This window comes from Geotrypetes seraphini, chromosome 13, assembly GCF_902459505.1.
Source record: "Geotrypetes seraphini chromosome 13, aGeoSer1.1, whole genome shotgun sequence".
Classification (NCBI taxonomy): domain Eukaryota; kingdom Metazoa; phylum Chordata; class Amphibia; order Gymnophiona; family Dermophiidae; genus Geotrypetes; species Geotrypetes seraphini.
Window position 1 is genome coordinate 61,789,625 of NC_047096.1, and position 27,988 is coordinate 61,817,612.

The 27,988-nt window shown below is 44.0% G+C and overlaps 1 protein-coding gene across 5 annotated transcripts; it reads right to left on the bottom strand.

The window, feature by feature from the left end:
* Positions 1-473: 473 nt before the first annotated feature.
* On the bottom strand, positions 474-27,978 carry LOC117347717. Of its 5 annotated transcripts, none has more exons than XM_033919010.1 (6): positions 27,923-27,978; positions 20,293-21,301; positions 16,093-16,278; positions 7,250-7,388; positions 4,786-4,884; positions 474-873 (listed from the first exon to the last, which is right to left on the bottom strand). In XM_033919010.1, exons 1-6 carry the CDS (start codon positions 27,942-27,944, stop codon positions 826-828), a joined length of 1,503 nt encoding a protein of 500 aa, XP_033774901.1. In that variant the 5' UTR covers positions 27,945-27,978; the 3' UTR covers positions 474-825. The 5 variants fall into 5 exon arrangements, with proteins under 5 accessions (XP_033774901.1, XP_033774902.1, XP_033774898.1 ...); XM_033919011.1 differs by lacking the exon at positions 27,923-27,978 and adding an exon at positions 24,504-24,594; XM_033919007.1 differs by lacking the exon at positions 27,923-27,978 and adding an exon at positions 24,049-24,340.
* Between the last annotated feature and the right edge of the window lie 10 nt (positions 27,979-27,988).

Sequence of the window (27,988 nt, forward strand, 5' to 3'; positions counted from 1 at the left end):
ATCTCTGTCTCCTTCCCCTCCCTCCCCATGCCCTGGCATCTCTCTCCTCTTCTTCCCTTTCATCTCTCCCTCCCCCTCCTCTATTTCCTTTCCCTCCCTTCTTTCTCCCTGGTCTGGCATCTCCTTTCCTTCCTTCCTTTCTCTCCCTTCCTTCCTTCTCCATTGTCTGGCATGTCTCTTTCCTTTCCTCTCCCTTCCCTGGTCTTCCTTCTCCCTCCCTCTCCCCAATTGGGTGCAGCATGTCTCGCCTTCCCTCCTCCCCTCTCTCGCTCTCTTTCCCCCAGTAGGTAGCGCAGCATTCAGAACTTTTGCCAGTGTCAGGCCTTCCTCTCTGACGTTAGAGAGGAAGGCCTGATGCCAGCAGAGCAGTGAATTCTGAATGCTGCTGCTGCTGGAAAAAGGTCACAACAGTGGCCCTCGGAGCACCCCCTTTTATGCTGCACCCCCCCCCCCCCCCCACACACACACACACCTCAACCTTGGTACGCCACTGGTTGGAGGCTTGAAGATGGGCTCCTGCTTTCCTTATGGAATTCATCTCCCTGCATGCCAAGGGGTGATACCAAGACTGGCTATCTATGAAATTTTCATCCAATCACAATTTCCTGGTATAACCCATTATGCCAGAATAAGTCGGCCTGTCCTTCATGTACCGCTGTGCAACAGTCTGAAATGAAAGTATAATGTCAAACATGAAGGGCAAGTCAGGGTTTGAATTGACTTGCACTCTCTCGCTGCAGCTGTACAAAGACAGCAGTGCTGCATCTTTGTTTATGTCCTGGGGATATTGTCATCTTCCCTTGGAGTGACCATGTATTCCTAGTTTCAAAACGCAGTTCGCTCCATCATCCAAAAGCTGGGATCTGTTGGAACCTGCAGATGAGAGAATACATGGATTTCAACCAATTGGGTCTCAGGTCACATTTCATTTCTGAGCAGCACATTTCAGGATTAGCATGCTGCGTGATGCTTGTGGCTCAGAGCATGGCTGCTCTCATGAGGAATACAGAAACACAGTAATACAATAGATGCCATCAGATAAAGACCAAATTGGTCCATTCAGTCTACCTAGTAAGGGGGAAATGGTTGCAACTACCACTTTGTGCAGGTTACCCTCCTCACAGGTCATGCCATTCGCCTGCAAACACATAGCTTGATTTGAAAAGTGGTCTGATTCACTTCTTTGGTGGAGAAATAGTGTCATCTAGTGGCTCTTTTGTAGATTGCAATTCCATTTCTTTTGGATACATTTTTAACTTGGGAGCCTTTCTATTAAAATGCATTATATTTTGGGTTTAACACACCATAATACAAAATCTCAATGCACAGCAAGCCTAAAACTAATGCTGCACGAAGAAGGAGCATTTCTAGCATTTTTTTTATTGCAAGTCATGAATTAACTTTTAGACTAACGTGGAAGCACCTAGCATCTTCTATTTAAGAAATACTGCTGGTTCCTAGTTAAATCTGCATTAGCCACCCATTATTCTAATTTAATAAAATCCCAATAGCTTGTGTTCCCCTGGAGGATAACCATTACACTCCAGTCCCTTGTATGTATTTTAATGCCAGGGCTGTTGTTAATAAGCTTACGTTATTAAGTGACATGATATCATTGTCTGAATTAGGATTAGCTTATATTGTTGAAACCTGGCTTAATGATTTAGACAGAATCATCTCATTTATGTCCTCTAGGCTAAAGTATATTACAACTCCCTTGATTAGATAAACGCGGTAGAAGTCTGGCAATTGTGCATAAAAGTTTTTTTCAACTGACTTTAATGGATATATTTCATCACCAGATTTAGAATGCATGAGGTATAAACAATATTGTGAATATTACTCCTGGGTCCTGGAGTACGCCAGTTACTAAAATATCGATTGTTGCACTGGCTGCCAGTGGAGGCACGAGTACTATTCAAATTCTCTTGTATCTGTTTTAAGTTGATTTGGGGATTGGCTTCAACTTATCTTTTATCTCATTTCAGGTTGTACAGCCCAATGAGAACAAAACTAGGAGTTTTAGTTTATTTGCTTATGCAAAAATTACTGGGTGTAGATACAAGACTTTTTTGGACAGGACTCTTGCATTTCAAGCAAGTAAGCAGCAGTCCTGGCTGGGTAATTGCATTGGTGGAACCATGCTGTCTTATGTTGCATTTCGAAAAGAAATTAACGGCCTCTTTTACGAAGCAGCGTTAGCGGTTTAATGCGCATAATAGCGTGCGCTAAACCACCGGCTGCGCTAGCTGCTACCGCCTCCTCTTGAGCGGTTGGTAGTTTTTCGGCTAGCGCAGGGGATTAGCGCGTGATGAAAAGTCGCTCGCACTGAAGCCGCTAACGCGGCTTCGTAAAAGGAGCCCTAAGTCAGCACTGTTTGACAAATTTATTTCCTAAATGTGGATATTATTGTTAGCAAAACTTTACACTGAGTATATTTAAGATATTTGTTGTATTTTAACTATTTGTATTTCGCTGATTGTCCAGCCTTCTTTTGTGTAAACCACCTAGAAATTGCTAGGTTATGGCGGTATAGAAGAATAAAGTTATGTTATGTTATGTCAATTTACTAGGTTCTTGGTTTTAAGCGATATTAATTTACCCCTAGAATTAGATGATGATAATAGGGTATTGGATTTTAGGAAATTCATGGTATCTTGCTCTTTAATTTTAATTCCATCTGGATCTACTCATGAAAAAGGTCATTCCCTTGATTTGGTAGCTGTAGCTTCTTTTACCCTCCCTATTATTAGTGCAATTATTAGTGCAGGGAGCCGCGCTGCTCCCGATGCTCATAGAGTTCTTATGAGCGTCGGGAGCAGCGCGGAGCATTCAGCGTGGCTCCCTGCGCTAATAACCGCTATTGCGGTTTAGTAAAAAGGGGGGAGGAGGGGTTAATGCTTTATCCATGGTAGAATGGTTAAAGGTACTTTGGGCAGACCACTGTTTATTAGCTTTCAACTTGTATTTTTACATGGGCTATTTTACTCAAAATATCAATGAAAAGCAAGAAGAAAGTTAGATCATGCTGCCTTCTGGGATAAAGTTAAACCATCCTTGGATTTTTCCAATTCAAACTCTCAAAAAATGTTTAGAGGGGCATAATAATAATAAAAAAAATGTCTAAGTCACCGTTTGGCCTAAGTCAGTAAACGCTGAAGTTGGCAGCAGGGAAATGTCCATTCTCCAAAAAAATGTCCAAATTGAGGTGTTTTTTTGAGAATGGCCTACCTGCACGTTCAGCAATCTACTGGCCCAGATTGCCACTATGTCCGTCCCTACACCTGCCAGTCCTTCGCCTAAAAGCAGGATTCTGTAACCGGCGTCTGTCAAAAAAACAATGCCGGTTACAGAATTCTGTACCTGGCCCACCCTCCACTGCAACGATCACGATCCCCCCCTCCCGTCAAAACCCCAAACTGGCAGGAGGGATCCCAAACCCTTCTGCCCACGGCACACTCCCGACACCCCACCCTCGAATACGGGCAGGAGAGATCATAGGCCCTCCTGCCCACAGCGTACCCCCGACACCCCAATATTTAGGATCAGGTAATAGTTAGTGTATTAGATGAATTAGTTCCTATTAAAGAAAAGTCCATAAACATTAGTAGGACTAATTCCTGGTATACTGAGGAGCTGAGGATAGAAAACCAAAAATGTAGACAATTAGAACGACTGTGGCAGACAAAGAATTCAATTCAATCTAAATGGGCTTGGAAATCTGCAATTAAAACTTATAAATGGCATATTTCAGCAGCTAAAATTATTCATTATGCTTCTGAAATAGGATCGGGGAAAAATAATCCTAAAAAGTGATTTCAATCTGCCCACGCCTCTGTGTGTTAAAGTGTTGTATATTTATCAACTCAATAGGCGTTGCCCCTTGTTTGGAGCAATGTGATTTGGTGGGCATTTGCCCTATTACCCCTTTGGGATGATTTGTTTTGGGTATATAGAATTATACAATACCAGCCATAAGTCAGCACTACACCATGTCTACAGTATTTTAGCCTGTAAGTTACATGCGGAACTGGGAAACTTCCCTTGAACTCCCCGGTATAGAGCCTAGCTCTTACAGGCAGAAGTGTACATTATGGTTCTAATTATGGTTATGGTTATTTTTATTCGATATACCACCTTTCCCCCATAGATATCAAAGCGGTTTACAATACATTGAATAGTAATCAGGTACTCTAAGTAATTTTCCTATCTGTCCCTGCACTGTGTATCACATGAGTCATTACACTACTAATCTGACACTTATAGTACTCATAGATAGAGAGTGACATGGGGACAAATTTTTCTCCATCCCCGTGGGAACTCATTTTCCCATCCCATCCCCATAAGTTATTTTCCTGCCCCTGCCCCATTCCTGAAAGCTCCTTCTTCATCTGCACAAGCCTCAGATCCTAAGTAGCAGCATTCTAGAGCTCAGATTGTGATGTCATAATGCCTCATTCCACCAATGCCAAAGCTCCGTCCTCATCTGCACAAGCCTCAAACACTTTAAAATCCTAAGTGTTCGAGGTTTGTGTGGTTAAGGCTGAGCTTACAGGAATGGGGCAAGGACAGGGACAGGGACAGCGACAAAACTCACAGGACAGGGAAATTTAGTTCCTGCAGGGACGGGACAAATTTGTCCCCGTGTCATTCTCTAATCATAGATCATAACCTAGAGAGGAAGCACTGCACACTGTGTAGACTGCGGATCAGTAGCACTAACGCTGGCATTCGGCATGATAGCTGTGACCGTATTTCCACACAGTCGCGGCGCGGTAGACTCACCTTAGTGTGGTAGTCTGGAAGCAGACGGGCGTGGAAATCTGAAGTGCTGCTGAACTCCTCACACACTATCAAGGACTGTTTTTGCGCCAAGGGCAAAGGCTGTCAGCAAAAGGAGAGAAAATATAGACAGTAAATTAGCTGATAACAAGATCTGCAAGCCGGTTCCAACTCCAAAGGGAGAGTGAGTTGGTAATTCAGAGAAAGCAAGGAGTTGGCATGGGTGTGGCGGCTAAGAATTACACTGGTCAATATCCAACAGTCCTATACATTACTGAGCAGCAGATTCTCAAAATTTATCATACCCTTAACGATGGATTGGTGGATGCCAGATAACTATAGTTTCTGGTTGCTTGAGAGTTACTCTACAAATAATTTTGTCTCCCTTCCCACCTCACTCTATCATCCCCCCACCCCGTAGGTCCAGAATTTCTTCTTCGCTTCTTTCTGGGTCACTTTCTCTCTCCCCTTCTCTCCCCCACCCCTTCTCCCCCCACTTATGTGTCCAGCATCCATCCATCTCCCCGCTCCTGGACCCTCCACCACCACACACACTTCTGGTCCCACCTCCAGCCCCATCTGCCCTCCCTCCTGGACCCCCCTCACTTATCAGCGGCAGCCACGGCAGGGTCTTTCCTCTGCCATGTCGGAAGTGACGTGTCAGAGGGAAGACCCTAACATTGCCTCGGCTGACTGGCTGCTGCTGCTGCTTTAGGCAAGGGAGGAAGGGAGGGAGTGAGGGAGTGGGGGATTTGTGGCTCAAGATCGCTGCTGCTGCTGGTGCTTTGGGGCTTTAGGGAGGAAGAGAGGAGGGGGTTCACAGCTTAGCACTGCTGCTTCAGGGCTGGAAGGAGGGGAGTTTGCGGTTCAGGACTACTGCCGCTACTGTTGCTGCGTCGGGGCTGAAGGGAGGACTGGAATTAGAGAAGTTTATGGCTCAGGACCACTGCCACTGCTTCAGGGCTGGAGGGAGGGAGGGAGGGGGGGGGGTTGCAGCTCAGGATCCCTGCTGCTGCTGCTTTGGGGATGATCTTTTTTTTTTTTTCTTTGCTGGAGATTTTTTGTGCCAGTTGTGTGAGTACCAGTTAATCGGGTTCTACTGTAGTCACGTTCTGGCAGAATATTTCCAGCCGGTCAATACCACCTAGGGTTGCCAGACATCCAGGAAAACCTGAACATGTCTTCTTTTTGGAGGACTGTCCAGTTTCCCAAATGTTTTGTTTTTTAAAAAGAGGGAGTCTTCCTGGTTTTGCTGGCTCTCCCAACTCCTCCACCTATCTTCTTTCCAGCTGCTGCATTGACTTTTTGAGCAGACCAGCAGTGGCAATAAGGGAAGTCTGTTGCCGCCGGCCTGCCCCAGAAGTTGCCTCTCTGCAACAGCTTCCTGTTCCTGCATAAGCAAGACTTGCTTCTGGGACAGGCTAGCAGCTGTAGGCTTCCCTCATTGTTGCTGCCGGCCTGCCCGAAGATTCAATGCAGTGGCCGGGGAGGAGGTAGGTGGGAAAATTGGGAGCTGGAGAGAGAGGTCTGCGGATCCCAGGTTTGACCTGGTGCAAGCTCTAGTGTTGGGGTGCATTTGGGTGAAGAAGGAGAAAGTGAAAGATGCTGGAATGAGGAGGGGGAGAGTTGCAGTACCATGGGGAGGGGCAAGGGAGAGATATTGGTCCTGGGATATGGTACAAGTGAAAGGGTAAAGAAGGAAGAAAAGCTGGACAGGGGTGGAATATGGGGACAGGGAGGGAAGGATCTGGGACTGAAAGGGGGATGACATGCAGTGGAGGACAGATGAGGTTCCAAAAAGATACAGAGGATGGGAAAGAGGACTAAGGCAATGGATAAAAGGTGGAGGGTGGGGCAAAGGTGGAGATAGAGGATGGATGGGGTCAGGGCATGGTTTGGGTAGGGCCAGGGGTGGGATCATGTGTCCTGTTTTTTGTCTTCACAGATAAGGTAACCCTAATGCCACCCTTGATCTGCACAGCAAATACGAGGCAAGCCATGTCTAATGTGGCTCCTTTGTGACTCTGGGGTGGGGGTGGAGCAGGAAATTATGAAGAAATAAGAGACAGGAGGAAAAGGTCAAACATATGGTGACTTCTTATATGAGTACTCTACTACGACTATTAATTATTTCTAGAGCGCTACCAGACATATGCAGCATTGTACAGTCACAAAGGAGACAGTCCCTGATCAAGTGAGCTTACAATCTATTCAATCGAGACAGACAAACAGGATGCCAAGGTAGGGGGTTACTCTCTGATGGGAAGGAATAAGAACTGGGCAATGTAGAATGATACCCTGATAAGAGCCAGATTGAAAAAAATAAGATGAAAGGTAGTACATGACAGCTTTCTACTCAAAACAAAAAAATACAGAAAGAAAGTGGAAGAGCCAATACAATCCCTTATGTCTTTGGTTAAGTGTTCGTATGTCATAAAATACTGTGTCTTCATAGGTAGATACTTACCCGGTTCCTCTCTGTATCAAAGAAGGTTGAAAGACGTGGTAATGAGCCAAAGGATGTCTGTTCAGTGACATCGGAAGCCTCAGATAATGTGGAGAAAGACTGACTCATCTGGGGTGCCAAGGAGGAGATCCATAATTTACTGCAGAGAGAATGAAACTGAGTAGGTCCTTAACACACAGCAAAGGAATACAGCTGAAGAAATTCACAATGCACAGAAGAGAGAGTATAATAGAAAGAATCTATAACAAATAGCAGAGATTGAAAATAGACAGGAGAACTTCCCATTGGGAACTTAGTAGTGAGCTTCATTAGTCATGCTATGTGCAAAAATAACCCATTTGGAAACTTCTCCCCCCACAAGAACCTTAAGGAGATCCGGAATACATAACAGACAGAATATAACAAAGCAGATCCAAAATTTACAGCAGAAAAATCTTAGCAAAAGCAATTTACAACACACAACAAATGAATTAAAAAAAAAAAAATATTTAGGTTGTATAGTGGAGAGAACACTGCCCAGCAAGAAGGTCATAGGGCAAAATAATGACTGGTTCCCATGTTATGTTTATATTACCTAGATATCATTGGGGTTACACCCACACAGATATCCTTAATAGAAGTAAGTTTCAAATATCCCACCTGTGGGTACATAACACCTGCGAATCATGGACCGACTTAGCAAAGGGAAACTCTGGGTCAGCCCAAGGGTATTTCTTTTTTAAATTGGGATGTATTAACTGCCTTTTCATGAAGAGATTCACCCAAAGTGGTTTACAATATGTTGAATAGTAATCAGGTATTCTTAAGTAAGAAGGTCCATTAAGCCCAGTATCCTGTTTCCAACAGTGGCCAACCCAGGTCCCAAGTCCCTAGCTAGATCCCAAGTAGTAAAACAGATTTTATGCTGCTTATCCTAGGAATAAGCAATGGATTTCTCCAAGCCATTTCAATAATGGCCTATGGACGTCTTTTTTAGGAAATTATCCAAACCTTTTTTTAAACCCCGCTAATCTAACTGATTTCATCACATTCTCCAGCAACACATTCCAGAGTTTAATTACACATTGTGTGAAGAAATATTTTCTCCGATTTGTTTTAAATCTACTACTTAGTAGCTTCCTCGCATGTTCCCCTAGTCCTAGTATTTTTGGAAAGAGTAAACAAGCGATTCACATCTACCCTTTCCACTCCACTCAGTATTTTATACACCTCTATCATATCACTCCTGATCCGTCTCTTCTCCAAGCTGAAGAGCCCCTAGCTGCTTTAGCCTCTTCTCTAATTGTGGTACCTGGGACTATGGAGGATTAAGTGACTTGACCAGGAGTCATAAGGAGCAGGCTGGGATTGAATTAGCAACCTCTGGGTATTGAGGTAACAGCTCTACACATTAGGTCATTCATCAACTCCACATTGAAAGTGTACCTGTAAACATTAGAGCTAGAGTTGGAAAACTGGACATCCACCAACCAAATCTGCTCCTATTGGGCTTCATATGAAATCACATATTTATACAAAAGGCTTGATTGAACAGCTCAGTCTTTAGGCTTATCTTGAATATGGAATAGACACTTTCATATCTAAGCGCTTGGAGAAGAGAGCTCCATAGGTGAGATGCGATACAGTTTAATGCTGCAAAGCAAGAAGATACCAACTATAGACTTTATGAGACAGGACTATCAAATTTGCTTCTGAGGACTGCACATTTTGGATTGTTCAATAGGGAGGATGGAAAGAATGCAGGTAGGGTGATACTCCTCCACCCCCACCCCCGTATCAAATGCCCTGTGGGCCAATATAAGGATCTTACATACTCCAGGACCAACTTGGGAAACACTGATGTACTTTCTAGAGCAGTGTTCTTCAACCGCCAGTCCATGGAAATTTCCTGCCAGTCCACAGGGCCAGCACGTGCATCAGGCCCAAAACAGTGTTCTTCAACCGCCGGTCCACGGTGCGATCGATGTGGCGTTATCTTCGAGCCAGCTCCCTCTTCCTGATTCAGTGCCCAAAGCCACGGGCAGCGGCTCCTACGGGCATCCTGCACCTGAACCGGAAGCCTTCTCTCTGACGTTGCAACGTCAGAGGGAAGGCTTCCAGATGAGGCACGGGACGTGCAAGGTGCAATTAGTACTCTTATGGGGGCGGGGTCTGGGGTGGAGATTGGGAAGAGATGGGCGGGGTCTGGCCCACGACTTAGCCCAGTGTTTCTCAACTGCCGGTCCACAGAATCATTCTTTGATTTCTGCCGGTCCATAGGTGTAAAAAAGTTGAAAAACACTGTTCTAGAGCCCTGCTCCAATGGAATGAGTGAGCAATTTTAAAGCGCCCAATTCTAGACAAATTTAAGAGCAAACTTAAGGGATTCCTTTTTAAAGACGCTTTTAATGATTAATTGAATTTTTTCATTTTATATTAAATCTCTTCCCCTTTTCCCAATGTTATTTTACCTTCATTGTTTCTTTTATATTGAATTGTATTTCTTCCCACAACTTTACCTCTTTCTGATCAGATATGTTAAATAGTCTTGTTGCTTATGTTTAGTCATGTTATCTTATGTTATGTACTTTTATGATATTTTAACATTTTAATATTAATTTTTATTAGTTATGTATGTTTACCCTAACTTTGTAATTTTTAGCTGTACATCGCTTAGAATCTGGAGTAGGCGATTAATCAAATCTTATAATAAACTTGGAAACTTTTCACAGGAAATTGGTTTGACATATGTCCTCTTTAGTAAGACCATAAAAACCCTCTGCTTCTAGACGCTCCCCCCCCCCCACACACACACACACTGAGGTGATTGCTTTGTCTGTTCGATTCTATGCATAGGAAGTAAAATACGAAAGCACAAGAAGTTTCCTTTAACTCATAAGTCGTGCTGCACTTCATAGCCGTCTCTGTGATCTGAACTGGCATCTGTTTATGCCACATCAGTGGCTTAAAATGAACCCCTCCTCTCTTTCAGCCCAGAAATAGCACAGGCTCGCACATGAAAAGGTGCTCTTCCCTGCTTTCCCTCAAACCAATCTGTCAGCCTGATTACAGAGATACGTTAAGGACAAGCAGTTAGGGAGACAGCATTTTCTTCTTGGAAATAATAAACAGAGCCTCTTTTATGTCCGTGTTCAGTGCTTGAAGGAATTCTAAAGTCATCTGCTCAAAACAAAACGTCCCAACAGATGGCACAGACCGCGCTACTTTAAATCCTCTGTGCAGTGATAAAAGGCCAAGAGAACAAATGTGACCATGATTATTTCCTGTGCATAACTTATTTCTGCTCCGAGGCTTGGGTTCCTCTATGTTAGTCTAACCCTCTCCTGATTGCCTAACAGCTCAACCTCAAAAGCACACAGAGATTCAGCAGAACATCAAAATGTAGCAGAAGGAACATTCCAGGTCCAGAGAAAGGTTACTCAAAGTAACCAGGGTTTGGATAATCTGGGAAAACCGAAGGGAGGGGTTGTGTAGGTGCTCTTTAGAAATTGCAGGAAAGGCGTGGTCAGGGGTCTGGATTTTATGAACATAAAATCTAGTACCCCTATATTGAGTAGAATGAATAGACTGTGTAATTTACTGTGTTAATCTGTCCCATCAGCGATGGGCACATGCAAATGTAGGAAATCTTTGCTGTTGTCCGCCAGAGGATGTGGTAAGAGCAGATAGCGTAGCTGGTTTTTAAGAAAGGTTTGGACAAGTTCCTGGAGGAAAAGTCCTTAGTCTGTTATTGAGAAAGACACAGGGGAAGCCACTTCTTGCCCTGGATCGGTAGCATGAAATGTTGCTACTCCTTGGGTTTTGGCCAGGTACTAGTGACCTGGAATGACTACCGTGAGAACGGGCTACCATTGGTCAGACCCAGTAAGGCTATTCTTATACTCTAATCTTATTTGCATGCGCAATTTTTAAAGAATGTCTCGGGTTTTTAGATTCAGTATCAAAACGGCTGCAGTAGCAGACCTTTGCTTTTTAACGCGGGTTTTTGAAAATCCTGCCCAAAGTCTTAGTAGTTTCAGTGCCCTGCTTTAATACATTTTTGTTTGCATGGGGGGGGGGGGGGAGGGTGCACTATATTATTGTTTTTTACACAAATTCCTACCAGCCTCCCTTGGGTTTTTGAAGTGTGGGTTGTTTGTGTCTGTCCAGGGACTGCCACGATCATTTTCACTTAACTGCCAGGGACCTTCTATCGTTGCTCAGTGTGGATGGGAAATGAATAGCAGAGAAGAATGTGGGAGTTTTGCCACAGACAGAGCCCTCAACCACCTTTTTGGCTAAGATCCAAGCACAGTGCCTTTACTATGAACAGAGCACCGTCTTCTGGCCTTTGGGCTGGGAGTGTGGGAAGTGGAGAGGGTTAATACCCTACTATCTGAACTTTTACTAAGGATATGATGACATAACAATCATTGACTACACAAGGGATTACTAATGACAGAGGGAGGGAGGAGGATTACAATCTCCCTTTGAAATAGTGAGTGAGCCTGTGTTCTTCTTGACTAGTTCTCAAGCCTACTCCGGGTAAGTGGGTGTGGTGGGAAGGGTAGCAATCTTTTATTGGAGCACTGGGTGGGATTCTGGGCATGTCGTTTAGGAATTTCTGCTTTTATTTTTCTAACATGCCGTACCTTACAATTAGGGCTGTGCAGGCAGCTTATTTTTTGCTGAATTAAAATAAACAGCCTGCTTGTGTGTGGTTCAGAAGAGGCCGGGTTTGGGTGAGAGGCAGGCTAGGCGTTTAACAGTGCTCTTCAGGCTCTGTCGTGGTTTCAACCAGTCTAGATTCTTATGGTTTCACTGGCTTCTGACTCTTGCGCTTGGAAAAAAAACACAAGAGGTTCTGCCATAAAGAACATTTGCCAAGGAAAACAGGTATAACAGACTGCCAAACTGTGCTTTCTTGTGACGCTGCAGAAGAAATTCAAGGTTCCTTCTCCAGAAAAGTGTCAAACAAATCTAGGGTTACCCCGGACATGTCCTCTTGTAGGACTGTATTATTGTGGATGTTCTTTTAGAGGACATGTCCAGTGTCTGGACAGCTTTTCCAAAACCCTGTACTTTGTCCGGGTTTTGAAAAACTGGTGAGATCGAGGCACAGATGCACTCCAGCCCCAGCCCGAAGAGACAAGGTTTGTGTGGGGCTGGGGGTAGAGCCACACGCCCTCTTTTACCAGATGGAAAATCTGGTGACCCTAAACAAATCTCAACAGAGAATGGTCTGCTCTGAGGAAGTGGTCCAACAGAACTGATATCTTAGCTGAAGGGAAGTATAAAACTCCGAGTTCAGGGAGCCGCCTTGTCTTTCTCCCTCAGTTAGAGCTTTCAAGTCACCCGATAACCAGAGAAAGATTTTAGGTCATTCCTAGATTTCTGACGGCTCTGTCCTAGTGCATTCTGGTGGCTGCAACACCAATTCAACGGGAAGAGTAAGAACATAAGAACATAAGCCGTGCCTCTGCTGGGTCAGACCTGAGGTCCATCATGCCCAGCAGTCCACTCACACGGCGGCCCATCAGGTCCAGGACCTGTATACTAGCCCTCTATCTTTGCCCTTCTATCCCCTTTTCCTTCAGAAAATTGTCCAATCCCTTCTTGAGTTTGGGATATAAATTCAAAACCAAGTCTGACCAAAACATCTCCCTCTTGGAACTGAGTAACTTAGCAGCTCTGCCCAGGGGTTGTCCGGTAGAGAGCAGTAGAACTTCAGCAGATCTGCTACCCCATTCCAGGACCCATCTAAGACCCAGGAAAAAGCACAACCATCCACTGGTACATATTAAAAGGAAAGAGACCTGTTCCCGAAAGAATTCCAATGAACATGGGTGGTTTGCCAATCCGATTCACAGAGTGCCAGAGCAAAGAGGAATGCTAGATCACCCTGTTCTTTCAACAGTTGCAGCTGGAAGAGGAGATGCCTGGGACCTTGTGTCCAATTGCTATTTATTTTGAAGCTAACTGCTATTTTGAAACTAACGTGTTCGTGTCTATATAAGAGTAAATAAGTAGGATAAGTTGATAACTGAGGCACAAAAGGCATTAATATGTAATTCAAATGCATAAAACATAATCAGAGCACTACATATTTCAGTAATTTGTGTATTTTTTACATAATGTCCTACAAATTCCAGGTAGGCACATAACATATTACACCGAATTTAAAGCTAGTTGTTGACCTTTCACATTAAATTGTACCATTTTTCACTAGTGCTTTTTTTAAATTATGACATCTCTAACATTTTTATACCCTATTATCCTATTATTAAGTTTCAGTTTGCTCTTTTCAAGTTTACCACACGTACTATACATACAGTATTTGATCATTTTATTATTGTTATGCTTTTACCAAAGTTGTAAGCTTCATGATAAACTAAACCTGCTGTACACCACTTTGGAGAATCTCTTCATAAAGGCGATTCCCATTCGCTTCCTTTAATAAATCCCATTAAATAAATAAGTAGACAATGTTGAATTTTATTTGATATACCGCAAATGGAAAATATCATCTGTATGTCAAAGAGCTAGAATGTAACTGCAAAGAACTGATAAAGAGAACAGGGGCTACTGATCAATCTGAAGGTGAGGAATACCTCAAGGAGGAGTTAGTTGGATGGGAAGAGCTGAAGGAAGTAGAAGCAGTGGGCAAAACTGAAAGGAGCTATTTGAAGGCGATAAACCTTTATGTTACAAAAGTACATAAAAGTAAGAGGACAAGAAGGCTGCTTTGGTTCTCAAACGCAGTAGCCAGGATTTTCCTCCCGACAATATCCCGAGCTGGAAACTTTTGAAAACCTGGACAAAGTGCTGGGTTTTGAAAAGTCATCCAAACGCCTAGACATGTTCTCTAAAAGATGACATAATAATAATAATATTATAATAATAATAATAAATAACAGTTTATATACCGCAGTACCGTTAAGTTCTATGCGGTTTACAAAAGATTAGTGAAGTACAAGTTGAGAGAACTTAAGTTGAGAGAACAAGTGGGGGAAATGACCAGCGAACCGTTAAGGAGGGGAAGGGAAAAACGGGTCAACTATCTAGGTACTTCAGGAACAGGTTTTCAGCCATTTCCTGAACACCTCATAAGTGGTGGGCGAGAGGAGTTGTTCTAGTTCTTTACCCCATAAAGCTGCTTGATGTGAGAGAAGGTGTCCATAGTGTTTTTTTAGTTTGCAACCTCTGACCGGGGGAGAAACGAAGTGCAAGTGGGAGCTTCTCTTGTGACATATCTGGGTAAATCTGGATGTCTGCTAACCCTAACCCAACAAGTTAGCCAGAGCTGCGCCTGCCACTCTGTGCAGGCCCCAATCACCTATGTTTATACATTGAACATCAAGTCTCCACCATTCCAACCACATATAGGCAGGAAAAAAATGATGGAGTCTTGGTTATAACCACATATCAGCCCCAAGTATTGCTAACCGTGTTCAGCTTACCAGCCAAGATGTCTTCCTGTCCCCCACCCCCACCCCCCTGAATTGAACAGCATGTTCACTTGCAGCATGTGACAATAAAGTGATCTACCACATTGGCGTTGCGGAATCTACACCTGTCTTTTGCTATTTATGGGACGCAGACTGTAGAAATCTGTCTGGCATCAGCCTTTGTCCCTTTATGCGGGACTTGGCAAGTCTTCTTTTGCCAAGAAGTGGAGTAGCCAGGCCTAGGGCAAACAATCATAAGGGCCACTGTTCCCCACCCTGCTTAGCCACCCCCTGCATCCTCAGTCAAAGGTAAGGTTCACCCCCACCCCATCTACCTTCACAAGCTTCTCTCAGGGAGTTGACAGCTGCAGTGGCAATGATTTTCACAGGCTGCCTGTGGCTGACCCAGAAACCTCTGCCGCATCAGGAAGTTACATCAGTGGGGGGGGGGGGGGGGGAGAGATGTGACAGAGGGAGGTTTCTGAGTCAGCTGGGGACAGGTACAGAGCTCTCAGTGCGGGGCGGGGATGGAGATGGAGCCTGCAGGGACAGGGGCAGTGCCCGTAGGGAAGGGGCGGGGATGGGCACAAACTGTCCCCACGTCATTCTCTACCTCACACTTAATGCAAGAGATTAGAGAGGTCTGGATAAGGTTATCAAAACTGCCATGCCCTTTGAAGGGAGTCTGAAAACAGAGAATCATCTTCTGTCTCGTGCTTACATGGACTGGGCTTTCACCGTGATAAGCTGGACAGGCAACTCACAAATCTGCTATCTTCGACCAAAGGCTACAAAACCTTCAAAAAAGAAACAAAAACCCTACCCTTCAAAAAATACATTAAACCTTTATAACAGAACCAGACTCGCTCCAAGCTTCATACACAACACTATCTACTTAGCAAATCAAAAATATTCAAACCACTCATTAGGCATTTCCTAATATCATGACAAATAATAATAACAACAGTTAACATACCGCAGGACCATGAAGTTCTATGCAGTTTACAATGGTTAAAAGATGTTACCAATTAAGTAGAATTAGCAAAGTTAGAAGCTAGTTATTAACAGCGCTAGAGATCAGTTATTGTGGAGTAGGATTGTGCAGGTTAGTTGCCTAAATACTTCAGGAACCGATAGGTTTTTAGGTGTTTCCTAAATTCCCCATAAGTAGTAGGCGTGAGCAATTGTTCCAGATCTTTGCCCCATAATGCCCCTTGATGTGAAAGAAGATGTTGATGGTGTTTTTTAAATGTACATCCTTTAACCAGTGGGGAAACAAATTTCGAGTGTGAGCTTCTCTTATGTAATCTACCGAATGTATTTCGTAGCATCATGACAAACAATTCTTGTGTAATCCGCCTTGAACGGTAAGGTAATGGCGGAATAGAAATCACTAATGTAATGTAATGTACTGACCTGGTGCTCCCTAGCAGAGGTCGACTCAGTTTCCGGCCGCTAGTCTTCAGGACAAGTACAAGGAGAAGAAGCAGTAAGATGAAGAGGAGGAGACAGCAGGCCACAATAATACAGTTAAGCTGGAACTCAGTCAGGAAGGACTCGCAGCGCTCTCCCTTGTACCAGACATTACTGCTCTGGATGCACCTAGAAGGGAAACATATACCATCAGCCCCAGGACAGGAGTTAAGCAGACAACACAGGAATATGTGTGGAGCATAAAATTCTGAAGGTGCTCATTATGTGGGACCCTGGATTCTTCACTATCCAATCTCTGAAGTTCCTGCTCCCATCTTCCAAGTTTCCAGGTTTATTTAGGATTTAATATCCTGCTTATCAAAGAATTTATTTAAGCTATGTAAGGGAAGGCGTGTGAAACAAGAAAGGACAGTGGTGGAGAGGATGGAACTACAACGCTGGATAGGAAAGAGGGAAGACAGCACTGAAAGGATAAACTTTGCTTCCACGGTTCCCAGAGAGAGCTAGAAGGGGCTATGAGTACTGATTAAGTACAGGCATTTGAGAAAAGAAACGTTTTAAGGTCTGATTTAAACTTAATCACAGAGGTCTGGAGCCTAGGATGAGATGGCAGCGTATTCCATAATTCAGGGCCTCGCACTGAGAAAATGGAACTGGTGGTGTCAAGAAAGATTTCACGGACGGTGGGAATAACAAGGTGATTTTGGTATGAAGATCTGAGGGTTCTAGTTGGACAATAAGGGGTCCAAAATTTGGATAGGTAGGGAGGAGCCTCAGTGGCACAAATTATGAACACAAGTTGAAGAATCTTATAGGTAATGCAATATGTAACAGGGAACCGGTGGGCTCCATTGAGTAGGGGAGTGACATGGTTAAACTTATGATGTCCAGAAATCAGCTTAATAGCAGTGTTTTGGATGATTTGTAGCTGTTTTTGATCTTTGACCTTGATGCCTTTGTATAATGAGTTACAATAGTCAAGATGGCTGATCACAAGAGAATGGACAAAGAAATTGAGGACTGATGGTTGAAAGAAGGTACGAATGGAATTAAACGTAGTTTATAGATGGCACTTTGGAAAACAGCTGAGATCTGATGCACAAAGGATAGAGAGGAATCTAAAATTATTGCTACTTCTGGAATGAATTATGCTCGTAAACCAAGGTTCCACTGTATTACCAAAAGATCTTACCAAAAAGAGATTTGGTCATTTCAAAGAGAATAAGAAAAGAGTATGATTATTTGTTTAGGGTAGTTGGCTTTAGTGAGAGGCGGTGTTTGATTCTTGTGGTGTTATTTCTTTTTCAGAGATTTCTTTAAGAGTATAGTCTTTATTTCTTTTCTAAAAGTTTTGTAGTCTAGGGATGCCGTCAGTAGATTGGCGATTTGGTTGTCTAGTTTGGCTGCTTGAGTTTTCCTATGAGCATCAGGAGCAAAGCATTCAGCGTACCGGCCTGTGCTAAAAACCGCTACGGTTTGTAAAAGGGAGGATATGTTGTTATGTTTTTGCCTTTGAATTTCCCTCTAGTTTAACCTCCTCCTCTACACCAGGACCCTTTTATTTCTTAGGTATGTTGATTTCCCTTTCTACTTTTCTCCCTAATTCAAGCACCAGCCATTGCTTATAACTTTCTTTTGTGTAGGACCTCTGGGGCTCCTCTCATCCTCTGGTACATTGTGAGCCTGATGGGACAGAAAAGGGAAATACTCCAGAGTACCTGATTGCTATTCAATGCACTGTAAACCACGTTGGGTGAATTTCTTCATGAAAAGGTAATTAAATCTCAATTAAAAAAATAAATAGTGAGAAGCCATAGGGAGTAATTCTTTAAGGAACAAAGCGTAAATGGAGGTATTTTAATCATTTACATGAGTGTCTACTTATAGAGGAAACATATATGCCAGGTTTTGATGTTGTTTATCTAACATGACCATTTATTTTTTCCCACAAAATGGGACCAGACCCTATCCCAGATCCCGGACATCCCCCCCTCCTTCCCAGAACCCGTTAAATATAGTGCAAAATATAGACAGCAGATATAAATTCTCAAAACTGACACATTTTGATCACTAAATTGAAAATAAAATCATTTTTCCTACCTTTGTTGTCTGGTGATTTCATGAGTCTCTGGTGGCACTTCCTTCTGACTGTGCATCCTTTCTTTGTTTCTTTCATTTCTTTCTGTCTTCCTGCTTCCCCCCCCCCCCTTGTTTCTGTCTTTCTCTCTCCCGGCTCTCCCCCCCTTTCTGCCTTTCTTTCTTTCTCCTGTCCCTCCCCCCTCTATCTTTCATTCTCGCTCCTGGCCCGGCCTGGTTCCCCCCTCAAGTCACTGCTGCCGCCTATTTGCCAAAGCCATTATCTTCGTGCAGCAACTGCACAAGCCTTCCCCCCCATCCTCCAACATCAAATTCTGATGTCAGAGAGGAAGTTCTGAGCCAGCCAGAACTTATCTATACCAGAGTTCCCCAAACTGAGGTCACAAAACCCACATTTGGGGGTCATGTCTGAGGTGGACTCTCTATAGGTGCATCATTGTCCTGTACTTCCGGGGTGTCATCTAATTTTATTTGTCTGCTATCATGGGGTCACAACCACAAAAAGATTGATAAGCACTAGTATATACTTTGCCAGTTGGAGTGCACATAGGCATAGTTTGTGTGTGATGCACAAATATGTGTATACATTATAAAATGCTATATTTATGTGCGTTCCAGCTAACATCTAGGTGCAGACATTAATACCAGACATAAGCCTGTTGGAAGTGATGGCCTCTTAAAGCGCATATCTGCCACTCAGTGCGGAAGGTCTTCTATACTCTGTGAAAATTGCATGGTATAAGATCTTATTTTGACACCGACTACAGGTTGGTGTTGAGCCAACTGGACTATTGCAATATAATATACAGTACTTGGCAAGTTCCCAAAAGAATCTATCTAGGCTGCACATAGTCCAGAATGCAGCAGTTCGACTGATCTATGGATTGAAAAAGTTCGATTATGTGAGTTCTTACTATCGAGAATTTCACTGGCTTCCTGTGGAGACTCAAATTCAATTTACATTCGGTTGCCTTTGTTGCAAAGTCTTCTTCGACATGGCACCCGTCTACTTATCTGAATCATTTTCCTTTACTCAATCCAAGCATTCACACAGTTCACCTAGCCTTTTTACTTTTCCATCTGTCAAAGGCTGTCGTTACACAAAATACCACCAATCTTTGCTTTCTTATCAGGCGGCTCTCTGGGACAAGGAACTGAAACCTTTGTTATTGAGTTCCATGTCTTACAATCATTTTTGAAAGCAATTGAAGACACATTTGTTCGCAAATTAATCAATTCTCTCTAGTTTGAATTATTTGTTAAATTTTGTAAACCACGTCGAACTTACCAATTATGCGGTATAGAAATGCCTTGTTCTGTTCTGAGTGGCATAGTAAGGAGGGGTGGACCACCCTAGATGCTGTCTTGGTGGGAGCACCTTCCGGCCCGGTAGCTCTTTAACTCTTGCCGACGTAAGCAACATCTCTAACCCTCTGCCTGCGCAGGCCTCGGCTATCCCTCTGATGTCATTTCCTGGTCAAGGGACCAGGAAGTTTCAAGTTTCAAACTTGAAACCACTGACCTGGGCGCCTCCTACCCTCGCCATGCGACTGCTGCCACTTGCACTTATATTCTATAAATTAAATGCCTACTTCTCTGTATAGAATAAGCTTGAAATAAGACCTGCCGACCCTTTTTCTAGGCGTCTTGTTATTTATTAATTATTTTATTTATTTATATATCACTTATAGCCATGGAGGATTAAGTGACTTGCCTGTGGTTACAATGAGCAGCATGGGATTTGAACCCACAACCTCAGGGTGCTGGGGCTGCGTCTCTAACCACTGTGCCACACACTCCCCTTAGAATTCCCCTTCTTGTGCCTTGTGTAAATACCGATTTGTTCCATTTTTAAACCTTCCAAAATGGTCTCCTTAACAAGTCATGACTTTATTCCAGTCAATTGGTTGCCACCAATCTCTGTGTTATTTGTGCCAATAAATAAGGTCAGTTACGCTTCAGTTTGTGAACCTGGGCGCTAGGCTGACATAGAGCTCTGTACAAATGTGTCAAAAGCAAACAGAGATGTTCTGGGGGAGAAATCTCAAACTCAGTATTCACACTGTATTAAATGGCCTGTCTTACATGCATAAGGGCCCGACGTCCTGCAGAACGATACATTTCCCTCCATTTTGGCAATAATTGGGGGTCAGGTCACAGATGCTCCTACAGCGTTCCTTCTCCAGGACGTACCCAGGTCTACAGGGTGCCGTCTCAGTTGTGGCATTGTCATTCTCCTGGATAATGTCTGTGGGTGTCCCACTGGAGGGCAGGGAGTAGTTTAGCTCCTTTACTGCTGTGCTGGGAAGAGTGAGGTGGGAAAGAGTTGACTTGCTTTTTAGGGGTGATGTAATAGATATTGATTCATAGGTGGGAGATGTTGGTGAAGACACAAGACTCTCTTTCATTGCTGTAGATGGTAACATTTCATTTAGTAGATGTCCAGAGTTTAACCCTTTATCAGTGGCTGAGTGAGTGACTATTTTGTTCACACTATTTGCCTTGCAGCCTTTGCTCGTTTGCATACTTTCATTATCTGAGCTGCTTTCTCTGTTCGTAATTCCACTTCCCTCTATCTCTTGGCTGATTCCAGTTGGCGAATAGGTCATGGGTTGATTTTGCGCTGGACTCCGATTAAAGACTGGCCCATAAGCATTCTGAGGTGGAGTAGATTTCCTCTTCCCAGCTGCTTTTTTGCCAGACCGGGATTTGGGTTTTACTGGCATCATTAATTGGAGATCCTCATCCTCAAAGTCTGGTCTTGCCTGAATCCTGACCCGGCTTTGACCACCCCTTCTCCTAGCATGGTCCTGTGTAGACTTCATGGAATGGAGTCTCAGGAGGTGCAGCATGGTGTTCCTGCCCCTTCTCTGCTCTTTGTACTTTATAAGTTCTGCAACAATGCCCCTTTCCTCAATCACAACTGGGGCGGCTTCTCTACCAGTGGGGGCTTCAGGCCTGGGTCTTTCGAGTCTGGGGATCAGCGAGTGGAGCATATCCAGAGAACTTCCTAGGATTTGCTTGGCACTGGTTTCAAACTTTTGCTCTTTCTCCGGGACTGAGAACTTGTCCAAGGCCACAGTTCTGGCACTGACTGGGGAAACAAAAAAAAGCAGGGATCAGTTCCCACTCTTTGAGGCTCAGCACTTTAAAGTGGGGGATATTTATTATTTATTTATTTTTAGTATTTATATATATATATGGATGTCGGATTTCCTCTATAACAAAAAAAAGAGAGCACCTGGTCCCCCCCTGTTCTGCCCCAGCTCCTCCCTGTTCTGTCCCCAGCCACGTCCTGACATAAACCTCCCCAAGCTTGGGATGAATCTGCGCATGCACGGACGTCGATGTCCATGCCATGAGCAGATGTGGCCCTGCGGTCAGGGACTTCCAAAACCCAGACAAATTGACAGGCTTTGAAAATCCATCCGGGCACCCGGACAATCTTCAAAAAAGAGGACATGTCTGGGTTTTCTCAGGCATCTGATAACCTTATTTATTAACCACTTATAGTTTATGTCAGTGTATCGCAAACTGTGTGCCACCCGAGATTCTAGGTGTGCTGCGAGATGCCAGGGAAGAGGAGGCGAGCCGCTGGCACTGGCTGACAGCCTACAAGACGTGCCTTTCACAGTGAGAGGCATGTCCTGTAGGCAGTCAGCCGACGCCAGCGCCTCTGCTCCTCCCCAGACCCTCTCTGTGCCTCTTCCCTTCCAGCACCCCACAACTGGTGGCTCAGGGCCTATCTGGAGGGCCGTCGCACGTGTGATGAGGTCATCACGCATGCACAGGTCATCATCACATCAACATCCTAGATGCCTTCGAGCCGCGGCCACCAGTTCAGATTGCTGCAACTTCACAAAGTTTGCGAAACACTAGTCTAAGTGGTTTACGTTTAGGCACTCAAGCATTTTTCCCCATCTGTCCTCACACTCTGGGGCAATGGGGAGATTCCGTGACTTGCCCAGGGTCACAAGGAGCAGCATGGGGTTGGAAATCTAAGAGGGCAGTGGGCATCCAAACTTCCCGTTTCAAACCACTTCATTCTTCATTTGTTCAGTAACTAAGGCTCTCTTTTTACAAAGCTGCACAGCAAATGCTCTGACGCCCATTCAATTCCTACGGGGATCAGAGCATTTACCGTGCCAGCCCATGCTGTATGAAGTATATATGCAGGACAAGTATTAATAACTTTCTATGTTGTGAAGGACAGGACACAGCAGAGTCTTATTTACTGGGCTTTTAATTTTTATGTAGTTCACATCTTTTCAGCAGTACCTCAAGGTGAGTTACTTTTGGGTATAGTTAGAAATTTCCCTGTCTCCAAAGCCAGGACCTTCCCAAAGTTATCTGAAGTCTTAGGCAAATCTATAGGGTTACCATATGATATGGCTCCAGAAAAAGGAGGACAGATTGAGATATTTGAGTTTTACTTCCATTGAAAGCAATGGAAATAAGTCGGACAGATGAAACGTGGATTTTACTTCCATTGAAAGCAATGGAAGTAAAACCCAGATGTCTCAATCTGTCCTCCTTTTTCTGGAGCCATATCATATAGTAATCCGAACCATATGACTCCAGAAAAAGGAGTTTATATTCTTATCTTTACATACTTATATATTAAGTATTTTTTGGTGATGTGCTCAGACCTGTAACCAAATAAATAGTGTAGTCACTGCATTGAGTTTAACATGGGGACCATCATTGCAATCACCAAAAAATACTTAATATATAAGTATGTAAAGATAAGAATATAAAGTCACAATTTCTGTGAAACACAGTAGCATACCAATCTGAGTTATTCACAGAGTATCATCGCATATTTCCCAATTATTGTTAAGATCCAGAAAAAGGAGGACAGATTGAGATATCTGGGTTTTACTTCCAGGCCTCAATCTGTCCTATTTACTTCCATTGCTTTCAGTGGAAGTAAAATCTGGATGTCTCTCAATTTGATCTCCTTTTTCTAGAGATTAATATATTTTCAATGAATTTAGCACTAAAAATATCAATTTCATTGTTTGCTCCTTTTTCTAGAGCCATATGTGGTAACCCTACTCTATCCCCACAGTTGGATCAAGGCCCTACTCCCTCCCTGTAGTCCAACAATCTCCTTTCTCCTCTCTAGTCCCCCACTCTCAATGGCCAGCATCTCTCCTTCCCCTCCCTAATTGCTCCCCTCATGTACAGAATCTGCCCTTCCCTTTTCCCATGCCACTGCTGCTGTCTTCCAGTAGAGGCTCATTCAAGCACTGCCATTTCTCACCATTCCTGTTGGGGGAAAAGCGGGACACAATGGCACTTCAGTACAGGCCTTTACTAAAAGGCCCTGTGTTGGCACTAAGTAACTTAGCAGCAATCACTGGCAACATTCCCACTTAGCTGTGTGGTGTCCTCTAACTACCAGCCAGCTACTAGGCACTGCACCATCCATTGCATGATTTGAACTGCTTGGGGCCTGTGGTCTCTAGGCTTGGAGCTGAAAATTACATACTGTAGTATGTCGGACAATTTTTCATGTCAAAAATTTCCACATTTCTCAAGCTCCTGTTTAACTGTTTGTACTGTAATTAAGTAAAAGGGGGCACAGAGATGCAAATGTGCTGACCACCGTCCGAACATCCTGAAAGCAAAGAATCACACAGGACTGAAGAGTAAAATAAAGGGGGGAGATTTACAAAGTCCCAGAGAGCTCAGCCTGACATATACATTGCATATATTAGCAGAAGCAGAACAAGAGAGAAATGGCAAGCAACAGGCAGGCTACAGTTTCAAGCAACTTGGTCAGCGCAGCTTAGACTGGAATTGTCTCCATGCAAGATGTATAGAAGATGATTTTACCTGCCAGATGAATGGAAGAGGTTTGATAGTAAATCAAGCACATGAGCCCCCACAGGCTGTGAAGCTGCCCGGCTTTGAACAATTTAAACATCATTTACAGAGCCTGGACTTTCTGCCTGTGACAGGAGGGATGAGGAGTGAATCTCTGAACGTGTCTAGCAAAAGAAAACATTGAAAGCCTTTTTCTCCAAGCCTCTTTGGCCTCTGATGTGGTTTTCAGATCTGTAATTCAGTGAGCAGAAATTTAGACTCTTCGAATTCTTCTAATCGCATCCCACAGAATCTCGGGATGGTGGCTTGGTGGAGTAATTTAGGTTATTTCAAGTCATCATACTTGCCAGCTTTGAATCTGTGCTATTCTTGCCTCTAAAACCAGCCTTGGCTTTCTTCTAAAATTGCTTTTAATTCAAGATTACAAAAGGAGGTACATAACATACACAATAAAAAAAAGTTACCCAGTTCCAGGAAGAAGATGTTAGACCAGTCCAGGGTTTCTGACAAGCCTCAGCCCAGTGCATTATGGAAACTGCAGCTCTGATTTCAAAGGGTAGAATCAGGGACTCCAAACACCATTCTGCTATGAGATGCAGGTTCAAAACCAGGTCTGGCCAAAACATCTCCTTCCTGGAACTGGAGAACTTGGCAGCTCTACAATATCAAGTGGAAAGATTAATGTTCAGACCACGTCAGTCTCCAATGTATGTAAATATTTTGCATGCATATTTAATTAGGGTGGCAATCCCAAAAACCTGACTGACAGGTGTGTCTTTAGGAGAGGGTTGAGAACAACTGCCTTAGTGAACCACACACAGGCTCTGAGAGCAGTCCAAGACTCCAATGAATCAATAATCTAGGTTTGCTCTTGCATCGCATTTCTGAGCTACCAGGGAGACATTTTGGCCAGTTCTGGTTTTCAAAATACACCCAAGAGCATAATGCTTTTTGGAGTTCCTGATTCTGCCACTTAACTCAGTGTTGTAGGTTCCAGTTCGTCAGAACTGGGGTGTCAGAAATGCAGAACTAGACCAAAGTCTCCATTCAGGAACTGAGCAGCTTGGCAGCTCAGTACAGTTTGGGTAGATTTCCCCGGACATGTTCTCCTTTTCGAGAACATGTCCAGGGGACCAGATGGCTTTTCAAAATCTAGCACTTTGTCCGGGGTTTGAAAAGCTTCCTCAGAATTGCATCAGGCAGGAGGGCATTCGCCAAAAGCAGGCAGTGAGGGGGCGGGACTGGGGCGTAATGGGGCAGGGGTGGATGGAAATGGGTGGGCCTGGATGTAGATCTAGGGGGTCTGGATTTTACTAAAGTAATAACTAGGAACCCTAAGTTTGGGTTGCCAGTTAATTACATTTGCACTTTTAAATTATATTTGACCTGGCAAAGGTTGGACACAGAAAGAGGATAAGAAGAGCCAGAGTAGCTGGTCTTGGATCCAAAGAAACTCGGGTCACCACTTTAATGTTGCTTTCTTGACAGAGGGTAAGAGAGGTGCTGCCAGGGCAGGATTATGGCATAGGCCAGGGATGCTCAATATTGGTCCTCGAGGGCCATTACCCAGTTAGGTTTTTAGGAATCCCACAATGAATATGCATGAGATCCATCTTCATACAATGGAGGCAGTGCATGCAAATAGATCTCATGCACATTCATTGGAAAACCCCACTGAGTTGTAGATTTTGAGGACCAACATTGAGCACTCCTGGCAAAGGCAATCTAGACATGTGCCTAGGGACCAAATGTTTAGGAGGTGCCCCCTCAGATGGGCTAATTCAATGGTTCCCAAGATAAGTTAACTATAAGGAGGCCTGGTGGTGTATGAGTAATTGGTAGGTTGTTTTAACCTCTGGCTAACTGAATTATCTATTCACCTTAGTCAGTAAATGAGTCCCTGGCCTTAGCTGGGGGGAGTGGGGAGTAAAGATTAGAATTACCAGATATGCTGGAAAACTCATGTATGCCCTCTTTTTAGAGGGAAAACTGCTTGAGTACCTGAATAAATGCATGTAAACAGTTCTGAGTTCCCCTGGGAGAACAGTATAGAAAATTGAATTTAAAAAAACCCAACAAACTCCGGCAGTTTGTCTGGGTTTTGGAAAGCCCTGACGAGCTCCGGCCACATTTGGAGGGCTATTGAGAGTTTACATCAGGTATGTTCCGTGTTTATTTCCTCTGTTACCAATTCTGCTATGCAGATGAAAATTATTGATGAAAGAGTGCAAAAACATTCTGTTAAAATGGATCCTATGGAAAAACAATCTCTGAAATGAAAGTTTCATTGAACCCAAATGCAAAGGAGAAGCTGCAGAAGAGAGAAGGCTTCCAGATGAGGCACGGGACGCGCGCGAGGAGCCTTTTCCCACGGCTTTGTGCACTGCAGCACTCAGGGAGCCGGCCCGAAGACGCCGCGTTGATCGCACCATGGACCGGCCCGAAGTTAACACCGGGGGGCAGGCCAGAAGGCAAGGCACAGCATGGAGGAAGAGAAACAACAACGGTAGGGGGATTGCTTTTATTTTGTTTAGTTATTGATTGATTTACATATGCTTTCTGTTCAGGAAGAAATGCATTTGTTTCTTTTCCTCTGGGGTTGTACTGCTTGCAGAGTCTTGCATCTTAGGGTTTGTTTGTAAATATTAGTACTTTTTCTTTTGGTGTCAGGTCAAAAGCGCGCCGGGACAAAGGCGCGCCCAGACAATTGAGCGCAGAGCGCGCCGCCGCGCCGCTCTAAATTACTGTTTTTAGCGCTCTGACGGGGGGGGGGGGGGCGTGGGGGGGAACCCCCCCACTTTACTTAATAGACATCGCGCCGCGTTGTAACATTTTACTGAAAACTTCACTTTTTCCCTGTTTTTAGGAAAAAAGTTAAGTTTACAGTAAAATGTGGAGGGTTACAACCCCCCAAACCCCCCATAACGCCGGCGCAATGTCTATTAAATAAACTGGGGGGGATCCCCAACAAAAACCCCCGTCGGAGCCCCTAAAAACTGTAATTTAGAGCGGCGCGGTGGCGCACGCTGCGCTCAATTGTCGGCGCGCGCTTTTGTCTTTCGCGCCGTTGTCTATGAACCTTACTTTTTGGTCCTGCATTTGCATGGGGTTATCTGTTTTCTGGTAGGAATGAATGTTGAAAAGCATACAGTGTGCTTTGTGTATTTTAATTGTGTGGTTAACCATTATGTGTTGTTAATACGATTATATTGTGTGTGTGTGTGTGTGTGTGTGTATATATGAAAAATGAATGGAGTTACAATTAGTACTATTATGGGGGTGGAGATGGGCGGGATCTGGCCAAAACTTAGCCCAGTGTTCTTCAACTGCCGGTCTGCGGACCGGTGCCGGTCCACAAAATAATTATTTTATTTCCACCGGTCCATAGGTGTCAGAAGGTTGAAGAACACTGACATTAGGGCCAAGAAGACTCAGGGAAGACAGGTTCAAATCCTACTGCTGCACCTGCTGACCTTGTACAAACCACTTAACTTTCCACCACGTCAGGGACTGACTTAGTTTTCCAGGGACCTGAATATTATTTGCCTTAAGCTGGTGGTTTTCAATCCAATCTTCAGAGACCACTCGACCAGTCGGTTTTCAGGATATCCACAAAGAACATGCATGAGATGTATTAGCATGCATGTCCTCTATTACATGCAAATATCTCTCATGCATGACGTGACCATTTTTTTTCCCCTCAAAATGGGACATGATCACTGGATCCTCCCCGGATCCTGGACCCTCCTCCCCCCCCCACCCACCCCCGATCCTCCAGATCCAGGACCCCATTAAATATAGTGCAAAATATAGACAGCAGATATAAATTCTCAAAACTGACACATTTTAATCACTAAATTTAAAATAAAATCATTTTTCCTACCTTTGTTGTCTGGTGATTTCATGAGTCTCTGGTTGCACTTCCTTCTGACTGTGCATCCTTTCTTTC